The sequence below is a fragment of the Arachis stenosperma genome, chromosome 1 (genome assembly GCF_014773155.1).
Source record: "Arachis stenosperma cultivar V10309 chromosome 1, arast.V10309.gnm1.PFL2, whole genome shotgun sequence".
NCBI lineage: Eukaryota > Viridiplantae > Streptophyta > Magnoliopsida > Fabales > Fabaceae > Arachis > Arachis stenosperma.
In genome coordinates, this window is record NC_080377.1 from 128,080,512 (window position 1) to 128,106,469 (window position 25,958).

At 31.9% G+C, this 25,958-nt stretch overlaps 3 protein-coding genes and 2 non-coding genes across 10 annotated transcripts; 1 reads left to right on the forward strand and 4 right to left on the reverse strand.

Annotated features, from left to right (window-relative positions):
* Positions 1-3,949: 3,949 nt before the first annotated feature.
* On the forward strand, positions 3,950-8,001 carry LOC130936244 (probable receptor-like protein kinase At5g18500). Its single transcript, XM_057866289.1, has 8 exons — positions 3,950-4,471; positions 5,023-5,672; positions 5,820-5,924; positions 6,263-6,385; positions 6,473-6,643; positions 6,822-6,951; positions 7,149-7,361; positions 7,497-8,001. The coding sequence occupies exons 2-8, from the start codon at positions 5,041-5,043 to the stop codon at positions 7,620-7,622; spliced, it is 1,500 nt and encodes a 499-aa protein (XP_057722272.1). The 5' UTR covers positions 3,950-4,471; positions 5,023-5,040; the 3' UTR covers positions 7,623-8,001.
* Positions 8,002-8,687: 686 nt separating this feature from the next.
* LOC130961269 (uncharacterized) lies at positions 8,688-9,560 on the reverse strand. Its single transcript, XM_057887043.1, has one exon. The coding sequence runs from the start codon at positions 9,376-9,378 to the stop codon at positions 8,890-8,892; it is 489 nt and encodes a 162-aa protein (XP_057743026.1). The 5' UTR covers positions 9,379-9,560; the 3' UTR covers positions 8,688-8,889.
* Positions 9,561-10,679: 1,119 nt separating this feature from the next.
* Positions 10,680-10,874, reverse strand: LOC130956138 (U2 spliceosomal RNA). Its single transcript, XR_009077015.1, has one exon. It is a non-coding gene; the product is annotated as a U2 spliceosomal RNA (small nuclear RNA).
* Positions 10,875-20,814: 9,940 nt separating this feature from the next.
* LOC130956073 (U2 spliceosomal RNA) lies at positions 20,815-21,009 on the reverse strand. The gene has a single exon (XR_009076997.1). It is a non-coding gene; the product is annotated as a U2 spliceosomal RNA (small nuclear RNA).
* A 190-nt stretch (positions 21,010-21,199) lies between these two features.
* LOC130972717 (pto-interacting protein 1-like) lies at positions 21,200-24,603 on the reverse strand. 6 transcript variants are annotated; one of them, XM_057897196.1, is made up of 8 exons: positions 24,364-24,603; positions 23,435-23,524; positions 23,054-23,301; positions 22,832-22,958; positions 22,329-22,602; positions 21,973-22,105; positions 21,769-21,855; positions 21,200-21,610 (listed from the first exon to the last, which is right to left on the reverse strand). In XM_057897196.1, the coding sequence occupies exons 2-8, from the start codon at positions 23,514-23,516 to the stop codon at positions 21,476-21,478; spliced, it is 1,086 nt and encodes a 361-aa protein (XP_057753179.1). In that variant the 5' UTR covers positions 23,517-23,524; positions 24,364-24,603; the 3' UTR covers positions 21,200-21,475. The 6 variants fall into 6 exon arrangements, with proteins under 6 accessions (XP_057753179.1, XP_057753178.1, XP_057753176.1 ...); XM_057897195.1 differs by having other exon boundaries at positions 23,435-23,529; positions 24,364-24,600; XM_057897193.1 differs by lacking the exon at positions 24,364-24,603 and adding an exon at positions 24,101-24,350 and having other exon boundaries at positions 23,435-23,529.
* Positions 24,604-25,958: the final 1,355 nt, after the last annotated feature.

The following is a 25,958-nucleotide window of genomic DNA, read 5'->3' on the forward strand; positions in this document are numbered from 1 at the left end:
GAAATCATATATTTTTTGTCACCTTTCAATAATTTGCCATCTCTTTACACTTTGTCACTTTTTCAGCAGTTTTTCGGCTGTTTGCCATCTTTTCAGCAGTTTTTTAGATAGTTGGCCACTCTTCCGGCAGTTTCGTCTGTGTTTTCTTATGGCAATTTCGTCTGTGTTTTCTTGTGGCAATTCCGTCTGTGTTTTTTTTGTGGCAGTTCCGTTTGCATTTTCTTCAGACAGTGACAGTTCTGTCTGCGATTCCTTCAGACAGCGGCAGTTTTATCTGCATTTTCTTCTGGCAGTTCTGTCTGCGCTTTCTTCAAACAACGGCAGTTCTGTCTGCGCTTCTTTCAGACAGCGGCAGTTCCATCTGCGCTTCCTTCCGACAGTTCTGTCTGCACCGGTTCTATTAGTTTATGCATTTTTTTATTTTGTTGTTTTAAATATGTTTCAAACTCAAGTGACACTTGAGTTTGAGGGAGGATGTTAGAATATATTAGGATCAATTAGCATTCATTAGAATTTTAGTATATCTGAATATTTATTATAGAATATTATGTCTTCATTATTACGATTCTCTTAACACCTATAAATACCCTTTTATATTGTATCATTCAAGATAACTTGAACACACTCAATAATACACAAATCCTTTCTCTAGTTTAATCTCTTGTTTCTAACAAAACGTACATTAACTAAAGCAATGTTAATATTACATGAATCTCTCAAAATAAATAATGTTACGTAGATGTCTTCAATCATACTTTTATATAAATTAAATTAAAAGAAATCGAATTAAATTTATGGGACTAGATCGAAACAAGTGTGTTCGAATTATATGAAAATTTGGATTTAAGTATAAATCGAATTCATGAAATTCGAATTATCCCTCGTATTACTAAATCGAATCAGTATAATTCGAATTATATGGTGCACTACTAAATCGAATTAAGTCAATTCGATTTACATTCTCTTAGTAATTCGAATGTAACAAATTCGATTTATGCTCAATGGTGGCTAATAGTAAATCGAATCCATTGTGTTCGAATTAGTATGCATTGAGCTATATATATAAATCGAATTTAAAGAATTCAATTTAGTATGATACCAACGTATATAAATAGAAGTTGAACGTGAATTTTTCATTATAATGAGACTCAAAATGGCTAGTGATGATAGTTTTTTAGTTCTGATGCATTATAGAGAGTCAATTAAGCGATTTAGAATTAAATTTACTGATAAGGATCCGCTTAGTATTTTTCTCAAACCTTCAACGAGTTTTACTGAGTTTCAAAATACTATAATCTAAAAACTGGAGATGCAAAGCATGAAACGGGTGGATAAATTATTTTATAGAATTTCAATTTTCATGTTGTGGGATGATGTGAAGTACAATTCATTCGTCATAGGCAGTGACAAAGATTTGCAAGTTTTGTTCCATTGCTGTCGTTAGTTTTCTGAGGTGAGGACCCCTGATCTATTGGCCAAACTTATAGATGTGGTATGTAGTTCAGGAGGTTCGAATCGGAATCTTCAACCTTCAGTAATGCCAGCCTACTCTAGTTCAATGCCTCTTGGTACCTCATCATCTATGCCCGTGATTGCACCTGAGACAGTTTTGGTTGTGTCTTCGTCTTTTATAGTTGATCTAAACAATTGTGACGGATAAATAGGTGATACTCGACCTTTCGGTGAGCTTGCGATTGCGATGGCTGGTACTCCTGCTATGGTCCCGGTTTTCGGAGAGGGTGGCCCCGAATGGTTTGGAGGATGTACTGCGGGATGATGATGATGATGATGTGAAACCCGCCACGATTGCTTATGATAGTGATGATGACATAGTGAGGAGTAATCCAGTTGGGGTAGTAGAACAGCTAGTACAGGAACTCAGCAGTATCTCCTGTCCTTTTCAATTTTGGACTTGGATACCATGACACAATAGTGGGTGATCTAAATGTTGGCTAAGTAAGCGTCCTGAAGTAGGAGGAGTACCTGGTGTACCTGTTAGATTTGGGGCCAGAGATACACAAGATACAAGAAGACTAGTTGAGTTTCAAGTTGGTCAGCAGTTTTGGGATAAAGAAGAGGTCGTCTTAGCGTGAAGACTTATAACATCCGTCGTGGGATTGAGTACAAATAGTTGGAATCCGATAATCGCAAGTACTATGGGAAGTGTAAGGAGTTTGGCAACGGGTGCACAAGGTTAAATTTCATTCACTAACCTCTTCATGGACGTTACTAGCAATATGGGTGACTCCGTCCAATCGATAGATTCGATTCAGGTCGTCTTCTATTTCTGCAGTTTGAATCTTCTAGTATAGATTTCTAAAATTACTCTAGATTTTTCATTTTGGAGGGATTTAGTATGATGAAATGTAATTCGAAACAAATGAAATTCAAATTCTATATATAGAAAAATCTATGCTAGATCGAATTTACTTGTGTCGATTTACTATGAGCACGACACTACTACTAAATCGAATTGAGTTCATTTAAATTACTATGTGATGTAATACGAATATATAGCATTCGATTTACCATGGGATACAATATCATGGGCTAAATCGAATCAAACAGTATTAAATTGTTATGTATCATAATACCATAGATAAATTCGCATGCAAATCAAAGCTAATTATATGGATTTACAATGTTTCCATGTAATGTAATTCGAATACACTTATTTTGATTTAGTACTATAATGTGTAATTCGAATATATAAAAATATGATTAAAGACATTCATATAACATTATTTGTTTTAGAAAATTCATGTAATATTGACATTGTTTTAGTTTATGTTTGTGTTTTATCCTAAATTTTTTTAAGTAAGATAACCATTTATTTAAGTTTCAATACGGGACAGTCTTTTTTCCCTTTCGCTTATTCAAAGATTGCTCATAACATAGCAAATGAAGAAATTCTTCTACAATATTTTATTAACACACCTTATACAGCACCTTCATACCTTATTGGTATGGTGTGTGAACGTGTGATTAAATATTTTCTTAACAATTAGCTACAGTTTTCTCTTTAAACAATTGGAAAGGTTGAAAAGTGAAAATTGGATTGGAATTGACTCAATTGAGTTTTCAAAATTTTCATTATATGCATATAGCCTAATTGGGATGCAAGAAAGAAAGATATTAGTAGTGACATGTTTTATTTTCCTATCACAAATGACACAATTGGAAAATGAAATATGGAAGAAGGGTATAATGGACCAATGATAAAATTGATATGGTGTCCAGTCTGTTTCCTTGACTATCCAGCTTACTGAATGAGATAACAAAACAAAGTCCCATTAAATAATAAATATACTTGGATTAAAATGAAATTTAGTAATTTACGCAATTCAAGGTATATGGAAATTGGAGAAAAAAAATATGACTTTGGGCTTATTCGTTGTGCAGTCTGTTCACTTGACCTTTTCAAAGTATTTTTTCAATTATTTTATTAATTTTTAATTATTATTTTCTTTCACAAATCAGTACTATAAAGTCTAGACCATTATTTTCAATTTAATTCAATAAACCCATTGTTTACTTGTCTCAATGTGCAATAATAATTACGCTGTTGATATTTTAAAATTGATGGCTGACTTGCAAAAATGAAATATAGAAAAAGACTTATGCAGAAGGTAAATTAATTATTAATAAAATTAGAATTTAGTAGTACTTTTTTAAATTAAAATTTAATACAGTATCTTTTTCCATTTCCACAATTGTATATTATTGTACTAATGTATTTATTATTAATGTCAAATACTACCATTTAAGTCTTAAGCATCTGTTTATCTGTCACAGTCTGCACAAATAATCATGAGAATATAAAAAGAATTCGAAGTGGAATTTTATTTTATTTAATTAAAATTTCTTTTCTTTTTCTTTAAAAAAAATAGAAAAAGGAAAGAAAACATGCAGGGAAAATTGAAAGAGATTAAAAAGGGTGGTGTGTGGGGGAGGGAAGAAATTTGAAGAAACAGCAAAGAAAGTTTGGATTTTTGATGCTTATTTTTTACTGTAATGTAATGTGAGGGAGTGATTCATTCATTCCTTTCACTTCTTCTCATGTCACTTCCCATCACCTACCACTGATAATTCCATGCCTTGTTATTAACCCCACCAACACCAATTTCCCTCTTCATTCTCAGAATTTCATGTGCCTCTTGTGCTCTCCAATTCCCTCCAACAACAACTTCACAAAAAGGCTAAAAAGGGTTCATCTTTTTGTGTGAGGAGGGAGGGGGCAATGGTGCTGCTCTTAGAATTGAAAAAGCTCCATTTTTGAGGTTGGAAGCTGAGACCCATTTGCACAATTGAGAGAACCCAGAATTCAAAGTCACATTTTGAGTAATGGGGTTGAGATGGGAATGTGCCAATGGGTTCATATCCAAGAGGGTATTTTTGGGTGCACAAGAGATCTAGTATTCTAGCTTTTTGAGAATTCTGTGAAGGATTTCAGTAATTGGGTTCTGGAAAGGTATTCACTTTCTCCTCTCTCGCTTATATGACATTTTTCTTTTTGATTCTCTGCTTAGTTGCTGGAAAAATCTCAGAGATGTTAACACATGACTCTGCCTTAATTATTTGTTTTTTTTTAATAACAAATTTGAACTTTTATTTTTTACCTCATTTTTCATGAGAAAATTAATAGTGTTAGATTTCCTCCCGAATTCGGTTTTCAAATATGATTTTAAACATTTTTTTTAATGCTCTTTTGGCCTCTTAAAGATTTATATTTTCAAAAACCTTTGAAGCAATAGAGCTGCATTTTAATTTTTTACACTGCTCTGGTTCATATTTGCTTGATTTTTACACGTACCGAGTCAAATAATCAGTAAGAGGAACGGACCTTTTCCATTTATTTCCATGTGGAAAAGATGTTACACAATTTAGATGTGTGATTTTCTTTTTTGAACATGTTTCCATGTATGGTGTGACTTGTGAGGAATTCAGTACCATAAGATGTTAATGCTTGATTTGGTTTTTTGCATTGAAGTGCATTCTTATATTTAACACTGGGTTCTACAGATATATTGGCAACAATAAATGGCATCTGATCTGAGTTCAGGGCTGTCCAAGAAAACGTTTGTTTTTGGTTTGAAGGCATGGGAATTAATGGGGATACTAGTTGGGTTGTTCATTGTAATCATTCTCGTAGTGCTATCGATATGTCTCACATCAAGAAAGAAATCCAGAAGAGTCAGTGGAATGATTCCCCTTAGTCGCATGTTATCTGTTTCGGATGAGATCAAAGAGATTAGAGTTGATCAAGCTTCGGCAAATAATCAACCTCAAAGTGGTGCTTTTATGAGTCTGTATGACAAATTTAGTGACAGGGACTCTGAAAAGGTATTGATCCAAACAAAGAATGGGGATAATAGCAGTCACTCAGGTTCATTTATCCATGCCGAGAAAGACACAGGTGGTTCCCAATCAGGAGAAGAAAGTGGAGCCAAGTCTGTTTCTGCTTATAGAATTTCTTCAGCTTCACCTTTATCTGGTCTGCCTGAGTTCTCTCACCTCGGCTGGGGGCACTGGTTTACATTAAGGGACCTAGAAGTTGCAACGAACAGGTTTTCGAAAGACAATGTTATCGGCGAAGGGGGATATGGAGTTGTTTATCAAGGCAAGTTAATCAATGGGAGTCCTGTGGCTGTTAAGAAGCTCCTCAATAATCTGTAAGATTTTTGGATTAGATTATCAGTTTTTTTGGCTATTTGTGTGTTCAATTTCAAAATCGGTTTTATGGAATCTTTCTTGTCTTGTTTTACTAGGATGTGTGTATGCAGCTAGTTTAACTAACACTATCGTCTCACCTGATGCAGAGGACAAGCCGAGAAGGAATTTAGAGTGGAAGTTGAGGCTATTGGTCATGTGCGGCACAAGAACTTAGTCAGACTTCTAGGTTATTGCATTGAAGGCACTCACAGGTATCAAATTGTTTTGTTCTGCATTCCATTTAATTAAACATCAAGATCTCCACTTTTGTTGTTATCATTATTATATGGAGATCAATGAGTCATTACAAAATGGTAACTGCATAATTATTATTATTATCTTTCTTTTAACTTGTATCCGTTTTTGTTTGACTTTTGATGGCTGCTTTTATATGGATCTGACCATACAAAATGAATATTTAATACTTCTATTAATTACTGGAACATTTTGTTGCATGAAATTTTTTGGTAAACGGCATTCATGGTTGAAATTGCAGCTGCGTATGGGAACATTTTTATTTTAACCCTTAGTGCTTCTCTGTGAATTTCAGGTTGTTAGTTTATGAGTATGTTAACAACGGCAATTTAGAGCAATGGCTTCATGGAGCCATGCGGCAGTATGGTTTTCTCACTTGGGATGCTCGGATTAAAATTCTTCTTGGAACAGCTAAAGCGTATGCTCTTTTAGACAAAAAAAAAAAAAAAACTCACAACTTGATCTGGGTCTTTCTTTTGACTTACTGATCTTGATCATATTTCAGGTTGGCTTACTTGCACGAGGCAATCGAACCAAAAGTAGTACATCGAGATATTAAGTCAAGCAATATTTTAATTGATGATGATTTCAATGCCAAAATATCCGACTTTGGGCTGGCTAAGTTACTTGGTGCTGGAAAAAGTCATATTACAACTCGAGTAATGGGAACTTTCGGGTAAGATGTTTCTCTAACAATTTAGGACTTGTTTTATGTTTCAAAAGTAATTTTCCTTCTCATTTCCCATTTGTACCATTTTATGTTGTACCATACAAATTGTGAATGAACTTAATCTTTTAGGTTATTGTTGACTAACATATTTTCCTCCATTTTATGCCTGATTTGCATTTTTCAGATATGTAGCTCCTGAATATGCCAATTCTGGCTTATTGAATGAGAAGAGTGATGTTTATAGCTTCGGGGTATTGCTCCTCGAAGCAATAACCGGAAGAGACCCAGTGGATTATAGCCGACCAGCAGCTGAGGTGAGTCGTGCATGCATATCATGTTTCTTTTTGTTTTTTATTTTTTTGTGGTAGCATCATATGAGAATTAAGAAACTATCATTATCTTCATCAATGCATATCTTCACTTGAACTCTAAATATGAAAAATAACCATCGAAATTTCCCCAAGTACTCGACAACTTTTGCTATTCAACTGAAAATCATTGGACCTTGTAGGTAAATCTTGTTGACTGGCTCAAGATGATGGTAGGCAACAGGCGAGCAGAGGAGGTGGTGGATCCCAACATTGAGACCAGGCCATCAACAAGTGCCCTGAAAAGGGTCCTTTTGACTGCTTTGAGGTGTGTTGATCCAGATTCTGAGAAAAGACCGAGAATGAGTCAAGTTGTCCGAATGCTTGAATCAGAGGAATATCCCGTACCTAGAGAGGTTTGGATCCTTTCATCATTTAAATTCTTTATTTGAAGAATGTCATGACTGAACCACCTACTTTGATATCACTTGGTTATTCCATGTTAAGATTTGCAATTGGTGTTTTCTCAAAGAAGTTTATCAACATTTCAGGACCGAAGACGCCGAAAAAATCAGGCCGGAAACGCGGAGCTGGATGGTCAGAAGGAGACTTCTGATACAGATAAGAGCGACAATCCAGATTCCAAGCCAAATGGCAGAAGTAACCAACGGAAGTAAAGCCAGGAAGGCTGTACAAATTGGAAGAAATACCAATGAAGGGTCAATTTTTGCATTCTTTTGAGCATACTATGAGTTCTTATGATTACCACATTGGCCATCAAAGCATATTACTCTGAAATGGTTTTATATACTTATTTTGTTGTTATAGCTCAGAAAATGTAGATGCTAGGAATATATAGATTGTTGTGTATGAAATACAAGAGAGAGCAAACAGATCCCTGCTTGCACTATTGTGTACAGTTTCATTGTTATTCTTACCCTTATACTTTGTTTTTGTCACTCATGATGCATTGTGTAAAATGACAAGGGAAAAAAAGATCATCAAAAACAGAAAAGAAGTGCTTATTATTGTCTATAATTGCAGTGAGTTATTTCTTTGTTATTATGGAACAATAGTTTGTCCTCTTCCATTCACTTTATTAGTTTTATTATGGGAACTACCTCTACTGCTACCTCCTAAAGTAGCATTACAGCCACCAAAATAACTGAAAATGCGGTTGCTAAGCAATGACTATAATGACTAATAATATAAAATGTTAGGTCTTAACATAAAGTAAAATCTCAACTGTTGATAGAACCTATAATAATGACAACGGCAACAGTTCAGGCTTTTGCACATGATTCTGCTAAATTTTATATTGCATAAACAAAGTCTTCTTGGCAAAGTTCTTGAATGAATAAGTCCATTGTTAGTTTCTTTAATAGGCACCTTATTAAGTGGAATTAGGATTAGGATTTTAAAGGCTTTTGTAAGGAGAAAATTGAGGTAAAAAGATTTCAATTGACACATCTTATGAAGTTCAGTGTGATAGCAGTCAAACCATCTCAACACGTTAATAGTTATGTGACGACGAAAACAAGGTTAGAACTAATTTGAGTAACAAATGTTAAGTCGGAGGACCAAAATGAGTAAATCAAAATTTTGGGGAATTGATTGAAGCGCAAGTATAATTTCAGCGACCAATTTGAGGATTAACTCCACAAAAACATGTCAATTTTGTTGCTAATAATATCAAACACTTGATCATAGCATCCCAGACAATAACCAAATCAATACTAGCATTTGGTAAAATTGAAATCATAAAACATTGATTTTTTTATTTTTTATTCTTTATCTTTTGTTTCTGTAACAAAGTATATGTTATACAAGAAATAAGTAAATGCCACATCCAACAGTTCAAACAAAAAACAGACCACAACATAATCTAGTTGCCAATTATTCATAAATCATCATGAACTTGACATATAATTCAAGCTAGTTCAATTATATTTCTTTAATCTGATTCTCCTTCAACTCAAGGAGGTACTTCTCCTCTTCCTCTTGAGTCATGAAAGAAGTAACAGGAAAAGACCTTCCTATCCCCATAGGAGTCTTAAATGTAATCTTCTTCCCTTTAGGATCCTCCATGCTCATCTCAGATATTGGCACCCAAATCATCATCTGCTTGCTCTTGATCCCACTCATCTTCTTCATCTTTAGCTTCTCAACATATCCGGTCACCTCGGCAGCATAGCTCACCTTTGTGTTTGTCTTCTCAAAGTAATGCTCGTATGGCGCCTTTAGCTTCATCCACACGAAACCTGTTTCCTTGACTCTGCCACACTCCACAAGGTCCTTCAATGGAAGAACACCCTTTGGGAAACCAAGCTCTTCCAAGAGCTCGATCGAGTGGCGATGACACTCTTCCGTGCCATAAACTATCTCTACTCCTTCATGATCCTTCATTGTTGAGATGATGCTGCTAGTAGCCATTTTTCTCAAAGAAAATTGTTAAATTCTTCTATAAGCTAAGGTAATTAATATAAAATTAAGGAACATAATAACAATAACAAAACACCATTGAATTATATATACAAACAAGGTGTACTACATAAACAAGGTCTAATGTGGAAGAAACTAATAAGGAAGTTGCTTCTTCTTGGAAGTTGAACAGATTGGTCTGTTTCTAAATGCAGTTGTTCAACCAATTAGGACTACAATTTATTGTTTGGTAGGTTTTTGCTTTGTCCACATATATATGAAGCTACCATTGCTTGGCCACATTAGATTGCTTAATTAAACTAAGATCATGCTTATGTTATACAGAAGTAATCAAATTCGTATTTTATCACTATTAATAAGTTATACAGAAACGTTAAAATAAAATTGTTTTGGAATCAAATGTTATAGTTCAAACAAACAATATGAATGTTAATTAGAACTTAGAAGTTTATATTATACTATATATGGCATGCTATTGAATTCATAGGTGGATTTTGTTAGGAATTGGTAGTTAAGCTAAGTGTAATTGTCATAGCTTTGACTTTTTGTGGTGACGTTAGGTATAGATTTAAAATTTACTCGGTTTGAACAAAAATAAATTTAAGATAATGTTATCTTGTACCTTAACAAGGAAGAACTGTGCTGGAAACAATATTTGAGGGTAGAGATTCATTTAAGCGCGTCATTAGTATTGTAGCTTTTAACCTCTTACGATGAATATAATAGGAAAAAAATTTTATATGAATGTGTCCCTATTTTTTTATAGGGTGTACAAAATAATAGTTTTAGAAACTACAAAATTAGTAGCCAAAATTTCCTCATATAACTTGGGCCGTCCTAGTTCTTTATATCCTGCCGCAACTTTACTGAATGCGAGTTGAATAAAAATGACAGCGTTAAGGATTTCTCCAAAAATTTGAAGCACTTCGACATTAAACATGAACAGAAAACATCATTGTTAAATGTTAATTACTGTTTTAGTTAGGTAATCAAAATATTAAAAAACCAGTAACATTTAATAGCTACAAAGATTAAACAAGTCAATTGCTGAAAATCATTTCGTTAAGGCTTAATACATGGGTAAACATTGCAACACTCCCATTTCGGTCCTCTCAAATTTCAAGCCGAATGGAAAGTACTTCGATCCAGGTAATGCATTGAAACTTAAAACATTCCCATAATTGAATAAAATACTAGGCATAAGTTAAAATTTAATTAAATGACATTTTTTTCATGAATTAAGAATCTTTTTTTGTTGTTCATGATGAAGTACTAATCTTTGAACTAAATTGGTGGGGCGCGCCAGGCCCAGATGATAGTGTAAGACCTAGGCGACGCTCGACGAGCCCAGTAGCAAGCTACTGTAGTGGCCCATCCCCTCAAAAAATAAATTTAATATCGTGTGGGCCAATGGCCCACATATCAGATATTAAACTGATAAGAACAGATACTACACTTGATCTTAGCCAAAAGGCCGAGAAAGGTATGCTTTCTCACATATTCATTTCTTTGTTTTATACTAATGCCTTCCCTCTTTCCTCTTGTGCGCCGCTGATGTGGGACTTCTTAAGTAGTTCAAAGCCACACACCACACACCACAAACCGACTAAACCTTTCTACCAATCTTTCTTCAAACCCAATTAACAAATCTGGTCTCACCGTATTCGCACACGAAAATTTTAACAAAATAATCCATGTTTACCTATATATATAAAAGTAGATTGTAGAATCTGAACAACAAAAGAGTAGGTAGGTTCCATTGTGTCATTCAAAAACAGCAAAACTAAACTAGTTGCTGAGTTACCAATACAATCACACAAACAAAGATTCTAATATCTTTATAAACTGTTTATTTTTTTGCTGAATTCTGGTTTGAACTATGTTTATTTTATTTCTCAAATAATTGATGGTTTTTTAATTGTTATAGTGCATATAGTGTTATAACATATATTTGTACATGTTATATAATACGAAAGTAGTAAAAGAAAATTAAATATGGCATGCTAAATTGAATATGGCATATATATTTGTACATGTTATAGTGAAGATGAAAGTGACAGCCTCCTGTTTATACCATTTCTATTTAATACCAAATCACTACCAAATCTTGGAGAGTTTAGCTTAGCTTTTGCAGATTCAGTAAGAGCCATATAACTTGGAACTCTTTTCTTTGGGTCTGATTTCTGAACCCAAATAGCAATTTTGATGCTTGTGTATCTTGTGTTTGTGTTTCACGCTGAGTATCAATGTACAAGTATTGTTCTGTTTTAATGTGTTGATCTCATTGTAGATTGTTGTATGGAAGAGAGGGTATATCAGCTTCTTCATAACTCATGCTTTGGATTTGATGTGATTGCCAAGGTTACCATATTTACAGTTCTAATTATCCTATGATTAGCTACTGATAAGTAAAAATCGAACTGATTTGCATTAAACCACCAGAGAGTTTAATTTGTCTTCTGCAACCTTATTCATCTTTTTCAAACACAAAATCTTTTTCTTCAGGTAAGATTTGGGTTAAAGATACCTCAGTATTTTAATGAAAGATTTATGTATCTATGATTGCTTGACATCTTAAAAATCTAGGTATTCATCTATATTTCTCTTTTACATCTTAAAAACCTAGTATACCTTCCGCTATCTTCATCCCTAGGCCACACTTTTGTAACTGCCTTTGACCCTTCTTCATAATAATCTCCATTGTAGTTGTATTAGCTCTGTCCCTGTTGTTGCTCCCATGGTTAATTGTTGTCAGATATGAATGAAAAACACACACTAAGACTAGTTAAGGTTTTTCTTTTTGTTTTTTAAATCTTCTTTTGATGAATTTTTTATGTCATGATTTTATTTGTGTATTCTGTTCCTATGATTTTTTAAGGATTCCAAACCTATTGTACTACTTATAAACTTCACTATTCAATTCAGTATTTCATTGTTCTTATCTGAGTAATATTTTTTGGTCTTCTAATAAGACAACATGTTGATGCTGCATAATTAACCGTATTATGTACTGTTAGTTGCAAAAGGAAAAACTAATGTTGAGAATTGTAAATTCAGTTTACTAGCTATATAACATCTTATGTATCATATCTTTTTCATAATTTTTTAATGTAATCTTTAGTATAAGGTTCTTTTATTAAATATTTGTCATCCATAGAACTTAGTCATTTCAAAATCATCATAGTAAATTATATAATCAGCCATGTGACTGATTTTATACTTCAGATATATATTATGTGTTGATTTTATTTTTTAAATGATGAAAAAAAGTTTTATATAGAATAAATAAATAATAAAGTGTTTTAGCTAAATATTTTAATATTTTTTTGATAATGGATAAAGTTATTACTTGCTTGATTTTACGTTCAAATTAATGAATGACCTTATGGTTAAGTTGTTGATGATTTGCTATGTATTGATTATATTGCAATTAAAAAAAAAAGAAAAGAAAATGAAATGATAGTTACAGTAGACTAGTAATAAGGAATGTTAGTGTCGATAAAATTATTTATTTTAGCGATCTAGCATGTATAAAAAAACACAAGAATGGATAGATGTGCCTTTCATGCATTGTGTAACATGCTTAAAGGGATTGAAAGGTTAGAACCAAGTAGGAATATGGGTGCGAAAGTAATGGTTGTCATGTTTTTACATATTATAGCACATGACGTCAAAATTAGAGTAATAAAGAGACAATTTATGATATCTGCAAAAACAATTAATAGGCGGTTTAATGATATATTGCTTGTTATTTTAAAATGTCATAATCTCTTACTGAAGATACCTCAACCATTTAGCCAAGATAGAATAGATAAACGATGGAAATGGTTCAAGGTAATTTATCTTGCTAATGTTGTTAAACCTCATATGCTTGGTGTTCTTTAGGATTGAGTTAATTGATCTTTGTTTTGGATTTTAGAATTGCTTAAGAGCCTTAGATGGTACTCATATCAAAGTCAATGTCCTTGAGGCTGATAAGCCTAGATATCGAACAGAAAAGGTAACATAACAACCAATGTACTTGGAGTGGTTGCTTTCCATATGCAATTTATCTATGTACTGGCGGGTTGGGAGGATTCAGCTGCAGATTCTAGGGTATTGCGAGACACACTATTTTGCAATGGATTTAGTGTTCCCTAAGGTATTTTATTGAGACTTTAGTATGTTATCAAAGTAACAATTTGATCTTTTATTAATTTTGTTTAATTTTATACGTCACACTAGGTCATTACTACTTATGTGATGCTGGATACATAAATTGCGAAGAGTTTTTGACATTTTATAGAGGACAAAAATATCATTTGAGTGAGTTTAACCACATAATCAACCCAGTACTACTCAAAAATTTTTTAATATGAAACACTCACAAGCTAAGAATGTCATTAAAAGGGCATTTGGAGTATTGAAAGTAAGATGAAGAATTTTAAGAAAAATACCATTTATCCTATTAAGACTCAAGGAAGAATTATAACTGTTTGTTGCCTTTTACATAATCACATTAGAAGAGTGATGGTTATGGATCCTATTGTTGAGATAGAAGATTAAAGATTTAATTACTCTGTTGGTCCCTATAGTTTTGCAAAATTTTCAATTAGGTCCATGTACTTTTTTTCCTTTTAATTGAGTCATTGCACCAATTTTTTTTCAATTAGGTCTCTCTTGGTAGTAATTGGCTTAATTGTATAGGGATCCAACTAAAAAAAATTGATGTAGGAACTCAAATAAAAGGAAAAAAAATGTAGAGACTCAATTAAAAAAAATTTGGTATAAGGACTCAATTAAAAGTAAAAAAAAAAGTATAGAGACCTAATTAAAAATTTCGCAAAACTATAAGGACTGACAAAATAATTAAACCAAGATTAAAATATGCTCGAAGTAGATGATGAGACGATGAGACGAGTGATGCTTGGGGCAGATGGAGAAATCAACTTGCACAAAAAATGTGGAACTAATAGAGGAGAAGACATCACGCTCGATAATTGTGATCATTTTTCTACGTGTGAGGCTGTCTATTGTGACATTGATTTTATTTTGTTGATGTGTTTGTGTTCTTGTATGAGAATTGTGCATGTATGTTTATTAGTGCTAGTAATTTTTTACTTTTGAGATTTTTTGTAACTTTTATTTGGATAATAATAAAGCTTTTTTAATAAATTTAATTGTGATAATGTTAATTTTAATTAAAGATATTTGTTATTAGGAGTATTTTAGTAAATTTAAAAAAATTAAAATCGATAATAATTTTAATTAAACATATTTTTTGTTAAAGGTATTTTAGTAAATTTTTAATTAGAAGTATTTTTGTAAATTCAAAATATAAATAATAATAGGAGGGATATTTTTGGTAAAAATTATTTGATATTAGGGTGTTTTTGGAAATAAATATTTTTTGTCCAAAAATAATAATATTAACCTTTTAATTGAAAATACAATCATATGTAAATTGTTTGATAATTCGCTCCTATAAATCAAATGGAAATCAAAATTATCTAAATCTCCCAAATATAAAAACACTTATCTGATCGATCCATAAACCTATATAAATCGAATTCAATAAATTGGAATTAGACTTGTTAGTAGTAAATCGAATATAATGAATTCGAATTACTTTATTTCGAGTTCAAAACGTAAATCGAATCAAATAGTTTCGATTTATACATGATAATCGTCAATGATAAATCGATTCTATTAGCATCGATTTGCTATGAATTTTTATTTTTTTAATTTTTAATACTTTTGAGTTTTTATTATTATAAATTTTTGGTATTTTGTGCACTCCTTATTTTAGAGATTTTTTATATTCTTGTACTATTAGTACTCATATTTTTAGTAAAAATATTATATATACATCAAAAATTAAATACTTATGCAATTGTGTATAAATGACACTATTAAATTATACTTCCAACTTAATTTTTTTTATTTTGAGTACTTATATAAATGACACTATTTTTACTCATTATCACTACTTTTTATAAAGTAGAAAATCTATAAATATAAAATTAATATAAAATAAAAATATTATATATAAATATGGGCAATTTATGCAAATAAAACAATTTAAAAGAATGCTTACCAGATTACAACATTACAAAATAGCAGACGCAATTGCAACTTTTCTATTTATATGTAAACTGCGACACTCTCTGACGCGGATTTTATTAACACGTTAACCGCTACACCCTTTCGCGGTTTGCCTGAAACAACTGGTGTAGCGGTTTATGAAGAGATAAGCTGCAAGGGTAATCTGCGAGATCCTGTAGCGGTTTATGAAAAAATTGACTCACTATAAAATTTGCATGATGCTGTAGCAGATTTCATTTGAGGAGTTTTGGAAGTGAGATAGAGAGAGAAAATAGTGAGAAGTTAGAGAGGATTAGTTGGATTTCCTTTGAGTTTGTTCGGAATAATCTCTTTAAATGGGACCATGGCAAACGAAAGGCACTTGTACCGGCACAACGGCATTGCTCACGTATAAGACGATATCAATAAAGAGGTACGTTGCTTTATTCTCTTTAGTTTGGTTAATATTCATATATGTATTTAGTATTAAGGAACTTATAAATTAATTGAAAAAACATAACCTTAGTTTAGTTTAAGGTTTGAAAATTAAAATTTAAAATTTAAAAGTAAATGTAGAGATTAAAATTAGATATTTAAAAATAAAGATTGAAATTTGAAATGTAGAATTTGACTTGTTGTTAGCAGGGATGGACTGAAAAGGGGGGGGGGGGAGACAAGTAGCGGCCTTAGTCCCCTAATAAATTTTAAAAACTTATATTATTATAATAGATGTAATAGAGTAAAATTTAATAGTATAGTGATAGTAAAAAGAATTACTATTTTTTATGTATTAGAATTTAAATTTCTCTACATATATATTATTTGTATTTTTTATTTAATTTAAACTTTTTTCATTTATTTTTTTAGGATTAATTTTAACGTTTATAATCGTATAACAATACTTTAATATTATTGATAATAATGTTATTTTTTTCTAATTTTATTTAGTTGCTTCTTTTTTGTTATTTTTTAATTAATTTTATGTCTATTATTATATCAAAATACTTTAATATATTTTAAATTTACATAATAACATTGTTAGTGAAATTAACTTATATTATCTTAATTAGGTGTTAGAATTTAATCAAATGTTCTTTATTTTTGTCACAATATGCAGCCAAGTTGGTGTGTTTATAGCGTTCGCAAGCAACAGAATATGTCGTTACATGATAAGATCATACTCTATTTGAAGAGGGCTGGGTTATAGCACTTGGTAAGGCTGAACGCGCATTGATTTTGGTTGGATGAGCCTCTGATCAGTGCATTTATTGAGAGGTGGCGGCTCGAGACCCACACTTTTCATATACCATTCGGAGAGTGCATTATCACGCTCCAAGATGTGGCATATCAGCTGCGGTTGTCCGTAGATGGACAGCCTGTTTCTGGGTGCATATCGAGGGGGGCATGCCGGCATGGAAGTGGTTCCAGGAGTTATTTAGTGAGCTTCCACCACCGGAAAAGGTGAAGCATCAGGGTGTTACCAGCTGATGCTTTTGAGGAAACTGTGCGCATATATGCACGTGCATATATTATGATGCTTCTGTCGACTCAGCTGTTTAGGGACAAGAGTGAGAATCGTGTCCACATTCGATGGTTGCCATTTGTGGCAAGACTTAATGACATGGGTAGCTTTAACTGGGGTCAACTGCATTGGCATAGCTTTCATTCTTCGTTATAAGTTATTAATGTTCTATATCTAAAATTACACGTTGATGTGATATTATTGTCATTCAGGTGGGCCACTTACTTACCCACATCTGATGGAAAGGAACAAAGAATGATTCAATTTCGCCTTGTATTAAACCAACAGGATGTAGCGGTTTACGTGTTAATGGAATTCGCGCAAGCGTGTCACATATTACATACAAATAGAAAAGTTGCAATTGTTTTGTAATGTTGTAATCTGATAAAGTTTCTTTCCAATTATTTTATTGGCGTAAATTTTCCTACAAATATTATATATAACATTTTATATATAATATTTTATAATATTTTCCTACAAATATTATATAATATTTTTCTTCATGCATAAATATTTTTTTGTTAATATCATTCTTTTTTCTTCATGCATAAAAATTCAAAAGTATAAAAAATTCATAGTAAATCGATGCTAATTGAGCCGATTTATCATTGGCCAATTTCATGTATAAATCGAATTCAGTGAATTCGATTTACCAGTGAGGCTAAATCGAAGTTATTTGATTCAATTAACTAGTATGCATATAAATCGATACTCATAAATTCGATTTATTAGTGTTTGGTCTAATTCGAATTCATTGAATTCGATTTACGTTTGAACCTTAAATAAAGTAATTCGAATCCATCAGATTCAATTTACTATTAATAAGCCTAATTCGAATCTACATAAATTTATAGATCGAGACATGCGGGTAAGATTTTTACATTTAGGGAATTCAAGTAATTTTGGTTTCATTTGATTTATAGAAGTGAATTATCCTAAATTTTTTTATGTTTATTATTAAGTTTAATTATGAATCTTCTAATTTGAATGATTAAAGAAAATTTTGACATATTACATAATTAAATAAGTATTTTGTGTTAATTTTAATTATAATAATTTAAAAATTTTCATGTTAGATTAGAAATGAAAGAATTATTTTTGTTTATTATTAGATTTTGAATAGTAATATTATTTGTTAGAAATAAACTTTAAATGGTAATAATATTCTTAATTAATATTAATGAATATAATTTAAAGTAAAATAATAGGAATAATAATGATTAGAATTAGATAAAAATAAATTAAGATATGTGTAAACACTGAATTAAAATAACGGTTTATATAGGTATTTACTCTCCACGTAAACCGCTACTCAAACATCAATAAACAGCTACAGCCCTAATGGTTTCTGTGTTCCCATTTGCATGTAATTCGCAGTTGACTACAGTAGATTATGTGTTTAAGTAAACTACAATTTCTATAGATATATAAAATAATGTATTTATTTCATATTTGAAAGAATGCAATTGCATAAATTTAAAGGACAAACAATTTATTTATGTAAATTACACTAATTTTAAAGTTTTAAAAAATAAAATACAATTCCTATGTTCTAACCACAAAATCCGATAAAATTTACATAAATAACTCAAGACTTTAATTTAAAATAATTAAATACTAAATTTATAATTTTAAAATTTAAATCTAAATTTTAAAGACTTACAAAATTATATGAAATGCAATAACTAAAATTAAACAAATTATGGAAATAGATCCTCTCCATTTTTTTTGTCACTGGAGAGAATAAAGTGTAATCTCCCATCTTTAATTTTACAAGTGGGACCAGCAATAAATGAGAAAGAGAATGTATTGAATGGTGAGATCTTCCACTGAATACCATCCAGTTTTTTTTCCACTGGAGAGGATCCACTCCCACAAATTATGAGTTAATATCCAAAATCGTCCCTGAAAGATACCTCGATCTCCATTTTGGTCTTCGAAAGATAAAGTTAATCGAAATCGTCCCCGAAAGATACACGACTTAATCACGTTAGTCCTTCCGTCAGTTTATTGATGACGTGTCAGTTAAGTGCCACGTGGCATATGATGACGTGGTGGGTTAACGCCACGTGTCACGACACGATTGGTTGACGTGTCTCTGCGTGTCAGATCAGTGACACGTGGCATGCCACGTGTCACTTGACATGTAAAAAAGTTATTTATAATCAAAATAGTCCTTGAAAGTTCAGACGTAAGTCATTTTCATCCCTAAAATTTTAAAAATTAATCAAATTACTCCTTATATAATTTTTTTATTTTTTTGATAATATTAAATTTGAAATATTTTTTAATACTACTAATTTTAATAGAAATGTAATTGACAAAAAAAATTAGTAATTGTATATTTTATTCTTAAAAATTTTTTCAATAAAATTATCTCTCTCCTTTAATTCTTCTCAAAATCTCTCTTATTCTTTTCTATTCTAAAACCTTTTTCTTACATTATTATATTTTGCTGGAATATATATATATATATATATACTTAAAATTGAAATGTATGTATTTGTTAACCTAAACAAAGTTATATGCTCAAAATCAAAATTTATGTATGTTAACCTAAATAAAGTTATACCACTATTTTTTGTCTACTATATCTTTTTTTTTTTCATTACGGTATTACTTACATATAGGATGTAATAGTAGTGATATTAAAAGAAAAATTATATCATCTATCTCAACATATGAAACACACAAAAATTTATTATGATCTTTGCATGTAGTACGCTTAAGAAGCAATTTGTTTAGCATAAATTTTGATTAACTTTGTTTAGGTTAACATACATAAATTTTGATTTTGAGCATATAACTTTGTTTAGGTTAACAAATACATACATTTCAAATATATATTCCAGCAAAATATAATAATGTAAGAAAAATGTTTTAGAATAGAAAAGAATAAGAGAGCTTTTGAGAAGAATTAAAGGAGAGAGATAATTTTATTGAAAATTTTTTAAGAATAAATATACTTACTAATTTTTTGTTTGTCAATTACATTTCTATAAAATTAGTAGTATAAAAAATTTCAAATTTAATATTATCAAAAAAATTAAAAAATTATATAAGGACTAATTTGATTAATTTTTAAAATTTTAGGGATGAAAATGACTTACGTCTAAATTTTCAAGGACTATTTTGATTATAAATAATTTTTTTACATGTCAAGTGACACGTGGCATGCCACGTGTCACTGATCTGACACGTGACGTGCCACGTGTTACTGATCTGACATGCAGAGACACGTCAACCAATCGTGTCGTGACACGTGGCGTTAACCCACCACGTCATCATATGCCACGTGGCACTTAACTGACACGTCATCAACAAATTGACGGAAAGACTAACGTGACCAAGTCGTGTATCTTTCGAGGACGATTTTGATTAATTTTATCTTTCGAGGACCAAAATGGAGATCGGAGTATTTTTGAGGGACGATTTTGGATATTAGCTGGCAACATGAGCAATGCCACCTGTAGGCCCCAACAAACTCGAGCAACCCACACTTTCCTCTCCCTCTCTAGAAATCTAGAAATGTCTCTTTCTCTCTCTAAAATCCCAACCGTAAATTATGTGCATTTTGTCTTCCCAGCTTCCCGTTTTTTTCTCTCTCTAAAATTCCAACCGTGAATTATGTGCATTTGGGAGCATTTTGGCTTCCCGCTGTTTTACGGTTTTCAGATAATTTATGGAAAAAATTTATTTTGACATCCATTTTAGAGAATGGTAAAATTAAAAGCCAAATAATTTATTTTGGTAAACTACCCTAAATATAAATATTAGGCATAAATCATTTAATTAAGTGCTCTATTTTTTTTCATGAATTAAGAAATGTTTAAACTAAATTGGTGGGATGCGCCAGGCCCAGGCGATAGTGTAAGGCCTAAGCGACGCTCGATGGGCCCAGTAGCAAGCTACTGTAGTGGCCCATCCCCTCAAAAAATAAATTTAATATCGTGTGGGCCAATGGCCCACATATCAGATATTAAACTGATAAGAACAGATACTACACTTGATCTTAGCCAAAAGGCCGAGAAAGGTATGCCTAGTTACCTCTTCATTTCTTTATTTTATACTAAAGCCTTCCCTCTTTCCTCTTTTGCCCCGCAGATGTGAGACTTCTTAAGTAGTTCAAAGCCACACATGACACACCACAAACCCACTGAACCTTTCTACCAATCTTTCGTCAAACACGATTAACAGATCTGGTCTCACCGTATTCACACAAGAAAATTCTAACAAAATAATCCATGTTTACCTATATATATAGAAGTAGATTGTAGAATCTGCACAACAAAACAGTAGGTAGGTTCCATTGTGTCATTCAAAAACAGCAAAACTAAACTAGTTGCCGAGTTACCAATACAATCACACAAACAAAAATATCAAGACTATATCTAGTATGCCTTTGAGCCACTGATTATTGACACTTGAGCCACTGATTATTGACACTCAATGGAAGGCATTCTGCTGCAGTTTGCAAGAAGGAATGAGGGGGCTTCTGAGAATTTACATCTTGTGTGCTGATTCCTTTGGTTGACCGGAACGGGTATTGAGTAGTGGTTGTAGAGCTTTCACTACAATGCTCATGTTTGGCCGGAACTCGGCTTCATATTGGACACACAACGCAGCAACAGCAGCCAACTTTAACAACAAACATATAAAACAAATTAGTGAGACATAACAATTCTCCTAAACAAAATATGTGTTTGCCAAAGGTGGGAAAAGGAAGGGTTAAAACAACATGTATTTCATTCTAAACTTCAGGAATAAGAGTGTTTTGGAATAATCTAATTATGTACCTTTGCTACTGCCTTTGGAGGGTAGTCTCCCTTTAATCTAACATCAACACACTGCTTCACCTTATCTTCACTAAGCCTTGGTGTTGCCTAATATAACCCAGCAAACAAAAATCAAAATGTTAAAACCTCAAAAATTAAATCAATTTAAGGTGTTTAAGACACACCAAAATTTTCAGAGAAAAAAAACCCAGTAAATATCAGTACCCATGTCACAAGGCTTTGCTGTCCTCGAGGCAGCGTGTGATCAACAGGTTTACGGCCAGTTAACAGCTCCAGCAATATCACTCCAAAACTATACACATCACTCTTGGCAGTGAGTGTTCCAGTCATTGCATATCTGCCATCCACAAAAAAAAATGTACAATAAGATGTTGAAGTTCACTACACTTCACTATCCATAGATATTACTGATTTAGTCATTTGCCCAATCTTTACTGTGTTTCAATTACTTTCTATCATGATAATTGAAAAAACTTAAACTTCTTTTTAACATTCTTTATTCCCTGAAAAAGTACACTCATTATACCAAAGTCCAATCAACATTTGTGTTAAGAACTTACTCTGGAGCATGATAACCAAAGGTGCCTAGAACACGGGTAGAATGGAGACGCGCTGCAGCATCTGGGTTTTGATTTGACAAATCAAAATCAGCAATCTTCGCAACATCATCATCAAAAAGCATTATGTTGCTCGACTTGATGTATCGATGGATGATATGAATCTCTGCCTTCTCATGAAGATATTCAAGTCCTCTGGCTGCTCCAACAGCAATTTTGACTCTTTGAGCCCATGAGAGAACTGGACCAGGCTGCGCACCCTTCACGCCTTTGCGTCCTATATTATCCACAGTTCTAGTAAGACTTGATGCCACAATGAAGAAAGCAATGGATATACTTATTATCAAATTTCAATTCACTTGGTAAAGAAAACATTACAAAAGACTAGTCCAGTTTCATTCACAAGGATCACAGATTCCAATCAACCAGCATTAGTCCTAATTTTACAATAACAAGCTATGCATAAAACTATGAACAATATGGTATTATTATTACTTATTACTAACCATGTAGAATATCATGAAGGGATCCTTTAGGAGCATACTCATAGGCAAGGGCGCGAAGAGGACCATCAACACAATAGCTAACAAGTTCAACAACATTTTCATGCTTTAACCTCGATACGATCGAGACCTACATAAGTTCAAAATCAAGGGTACTCAACATACAAAAAGTTGATAATTTGCTATGTTATGGATCATCGAAATTGAAACTGCATTGAACTGAACCTGTGCAAGAAATTCTTGGTCTGGTTGCCTGCTGGAATCTAACTTCTTAATTACAACATCACGGCCGTCTTTCAATGTCGCGCGATACACTTTCCCATATGCACCCTCACCAATGAAACATTTTGCCCCATAATTGTCTGTCAAAGACTTCAATTCATCTAATGAAAGGGAAGGGACGGCAATCGGTTTGAATTCTATAATCTTAGGAGTGGTTACTGCAGTTTGTCTGGCACTATAACCGGTATTCCCTACATTGAACAAATGAAATTAAAGCAGCAAGGAAGTAATTCAGTGAACACATAAACCATTAAACTTTATAACAGAAAATCTTGAAACAGAAATGGTAAAGACCAGGGGGGGAAAATGAAGGAAATAGTGTACCAGTAGAATTTGTTGGCATTAAGGATCGGTTATCAGAAGGTTTATAACTATCATCTTGTTTGCAGAAGCCAAAGCAACCCATGATCCTCTCTATTCTAGAGGTAAATTTCAGTATCAGTGGTTAAATCATTGCAAGCAATATCAACAAGACTAATCACTAAACTAAGAACATTCATTACAGAAACCCCTTATTGTTTTTGCTCTCATGCATGAAAACAGACAATAACTAAAAAAAACAAACCAATACTGCATAAATTACCATGGTTTAAATTTTGCAAAATATATAAAATCACTAAAAAGTGAAAACACTTAATTTCAAACCAAGTTCACAAGTTATAGAATTTACAATAAATGTAATGAAAAGAGTTTCAAAGGAAACTCGGACTAAAATTAATAGTACTTAATTACTTATTGAATCTTACATAAACATAACCGCCCCTTAATAAACAAAACAGTAATTGAGGGATTCCAACTTCACATGTTTGAATTCATATATATATAATTATATTATCAATCACAGAAAAGGGCTAGCAAGAAAATTATTTTAAGAACAAATAAATAAAAGAAGAAGAGGGAGATAAACATGCAGAAACTAATTGACAGAAGAAAAATTGAAATTTCTGGGTTTTGATAAACAGAGTAAGTAACAAGAGTGCCGTTTCTTACATTTACAGTTACAGAGACACAGTAATCTAATCTAAGCCTCACTCTCTAACACAGAGAAACAAGAGTTGCAGACAATAATACCAGTCCTGAACCCTGATTAGTGATGATAATTCCAACGTATTTTTTAGAGAGAAAGAGTAACGGAAAAAGCACGCAAGGAATCAAACAAAAAAAAAACGCGGAACATGAGTGTGCATGGACTGGTCAAAACCCAAAACCATGGACTAAAACTTCATAGTTTGAAAGAGAAAAATTCTTCTCACCCTTTAGACTTGTGAAGTAACAGAGAAAGAGGAAGAAAGTAAGAGGGGCAAATATGGAAACAAAGAAAAGAATGAATATTCGGTTTGAATATGGCAACAGGGGCGTTCTGTTTTTGTTTTTCTACTAGTTATTGTGCATTGACTTCACCGAGAAGAAGAAGAAGGAGGAAAGTGTGTCGTAATTGTAAGCGATTAAAAAAGAAAGAGAAAATGTTAAACTAAAACAACTGTAATGAAATGAATATAAAGGCGAAACACCCGCTTGCCAGTTTCCATTATGGCGGATTGTTACGTGCCCGTAATCTTTTACTTTTTGGACCCCGCTTTTCTTTTTCTTTTTTTTTTATTTTTAAATCATTTTTCATTAAATTTAATTTTGCCACAAGACGTGAACCATAGTTGATCGTCACTTTATCCTATTCGTTTTTTGAGGATCGTTTATATAATAATTGCAAAAATAATTATTTTTATGAAATTTAATTATTAAATATTAATTTGATTAAATATATTAAATTATCTAATAATTTTTAACTATTAATTTCATATAAAAATATTTCTTTGAGTACATATAATATCTTTTTATATTATAATTAAATATATTAAAATTAAATTATAAATAAGCTAATTACTAAGAGTTTGGTCGTTTCATTGTTTGGATTTTTATAAATAAATAAAACCAATTATTTATTTACTAATATATTTTTATTTAATTATTTATATTTTTTATTTTTTATTTATTCCATTTACAGTAACAATGAAATAAAAATATACAGATTTTGTTATTACTGCTGACGAAATACATTCAAAATAGTATTTGTCCCTATCCGTTTGCAATAACATGAAACATGTAATAAGTTTTTATTACTTATTAGGAGATATTTAATTAGGTAATGAGGCCTCATCCTAGTTGGATATGTAGATTGAAGAAATGATAATCGGAATAAATATCAACATATGTCTGACTTGGTTCAAGTTGATTAAGTTTACCAAGTCTCGCTCCCTCAGGCCTCATTAATATATTTCCAACTACTCATAGATAAGATTCAGCACAAGTGATTACATTTTTTAGCTAAAGGGAAGAAGAAAAAAGAAAACCTCGATAATGTATAATTTTGTTCTTATTCTCCCATTTTCAAAATGACAAAAAGAAAAATTAATTGATTTTTTATATTAACTATGAAACTTTTGGTTATATATCAACATTTCTAAAAGTAAACTAGTATTTTACTCTCTTAGTATCAATTTTAAGTTATGTTATCCTTAACTTAACTCAAAGTTAAAATCATTAACAAAATTTTACTCTGTTGGATCAACTTAAATTTGGCAAATAATGAATTTGTTAAATCTTAATATTAAGGGTAAATATTTTTTCCGCTCCTTGACTTTTTATCCGAAGGACGACGCACACCTTGATCTTTCTAATATTTCATCCAAACTTCCATCTATGCAAAGAAATGTACATATAATAACCTACCCGTATAACGTGTCTATTATTATCTGACGTGTCATGCCACAGTGGCAGGTGGCAAAACGAAGTTATGAATAGGACTAAAACCCCCTCTCTCCTGCCATAAATAACTTACCCGTATTTACAT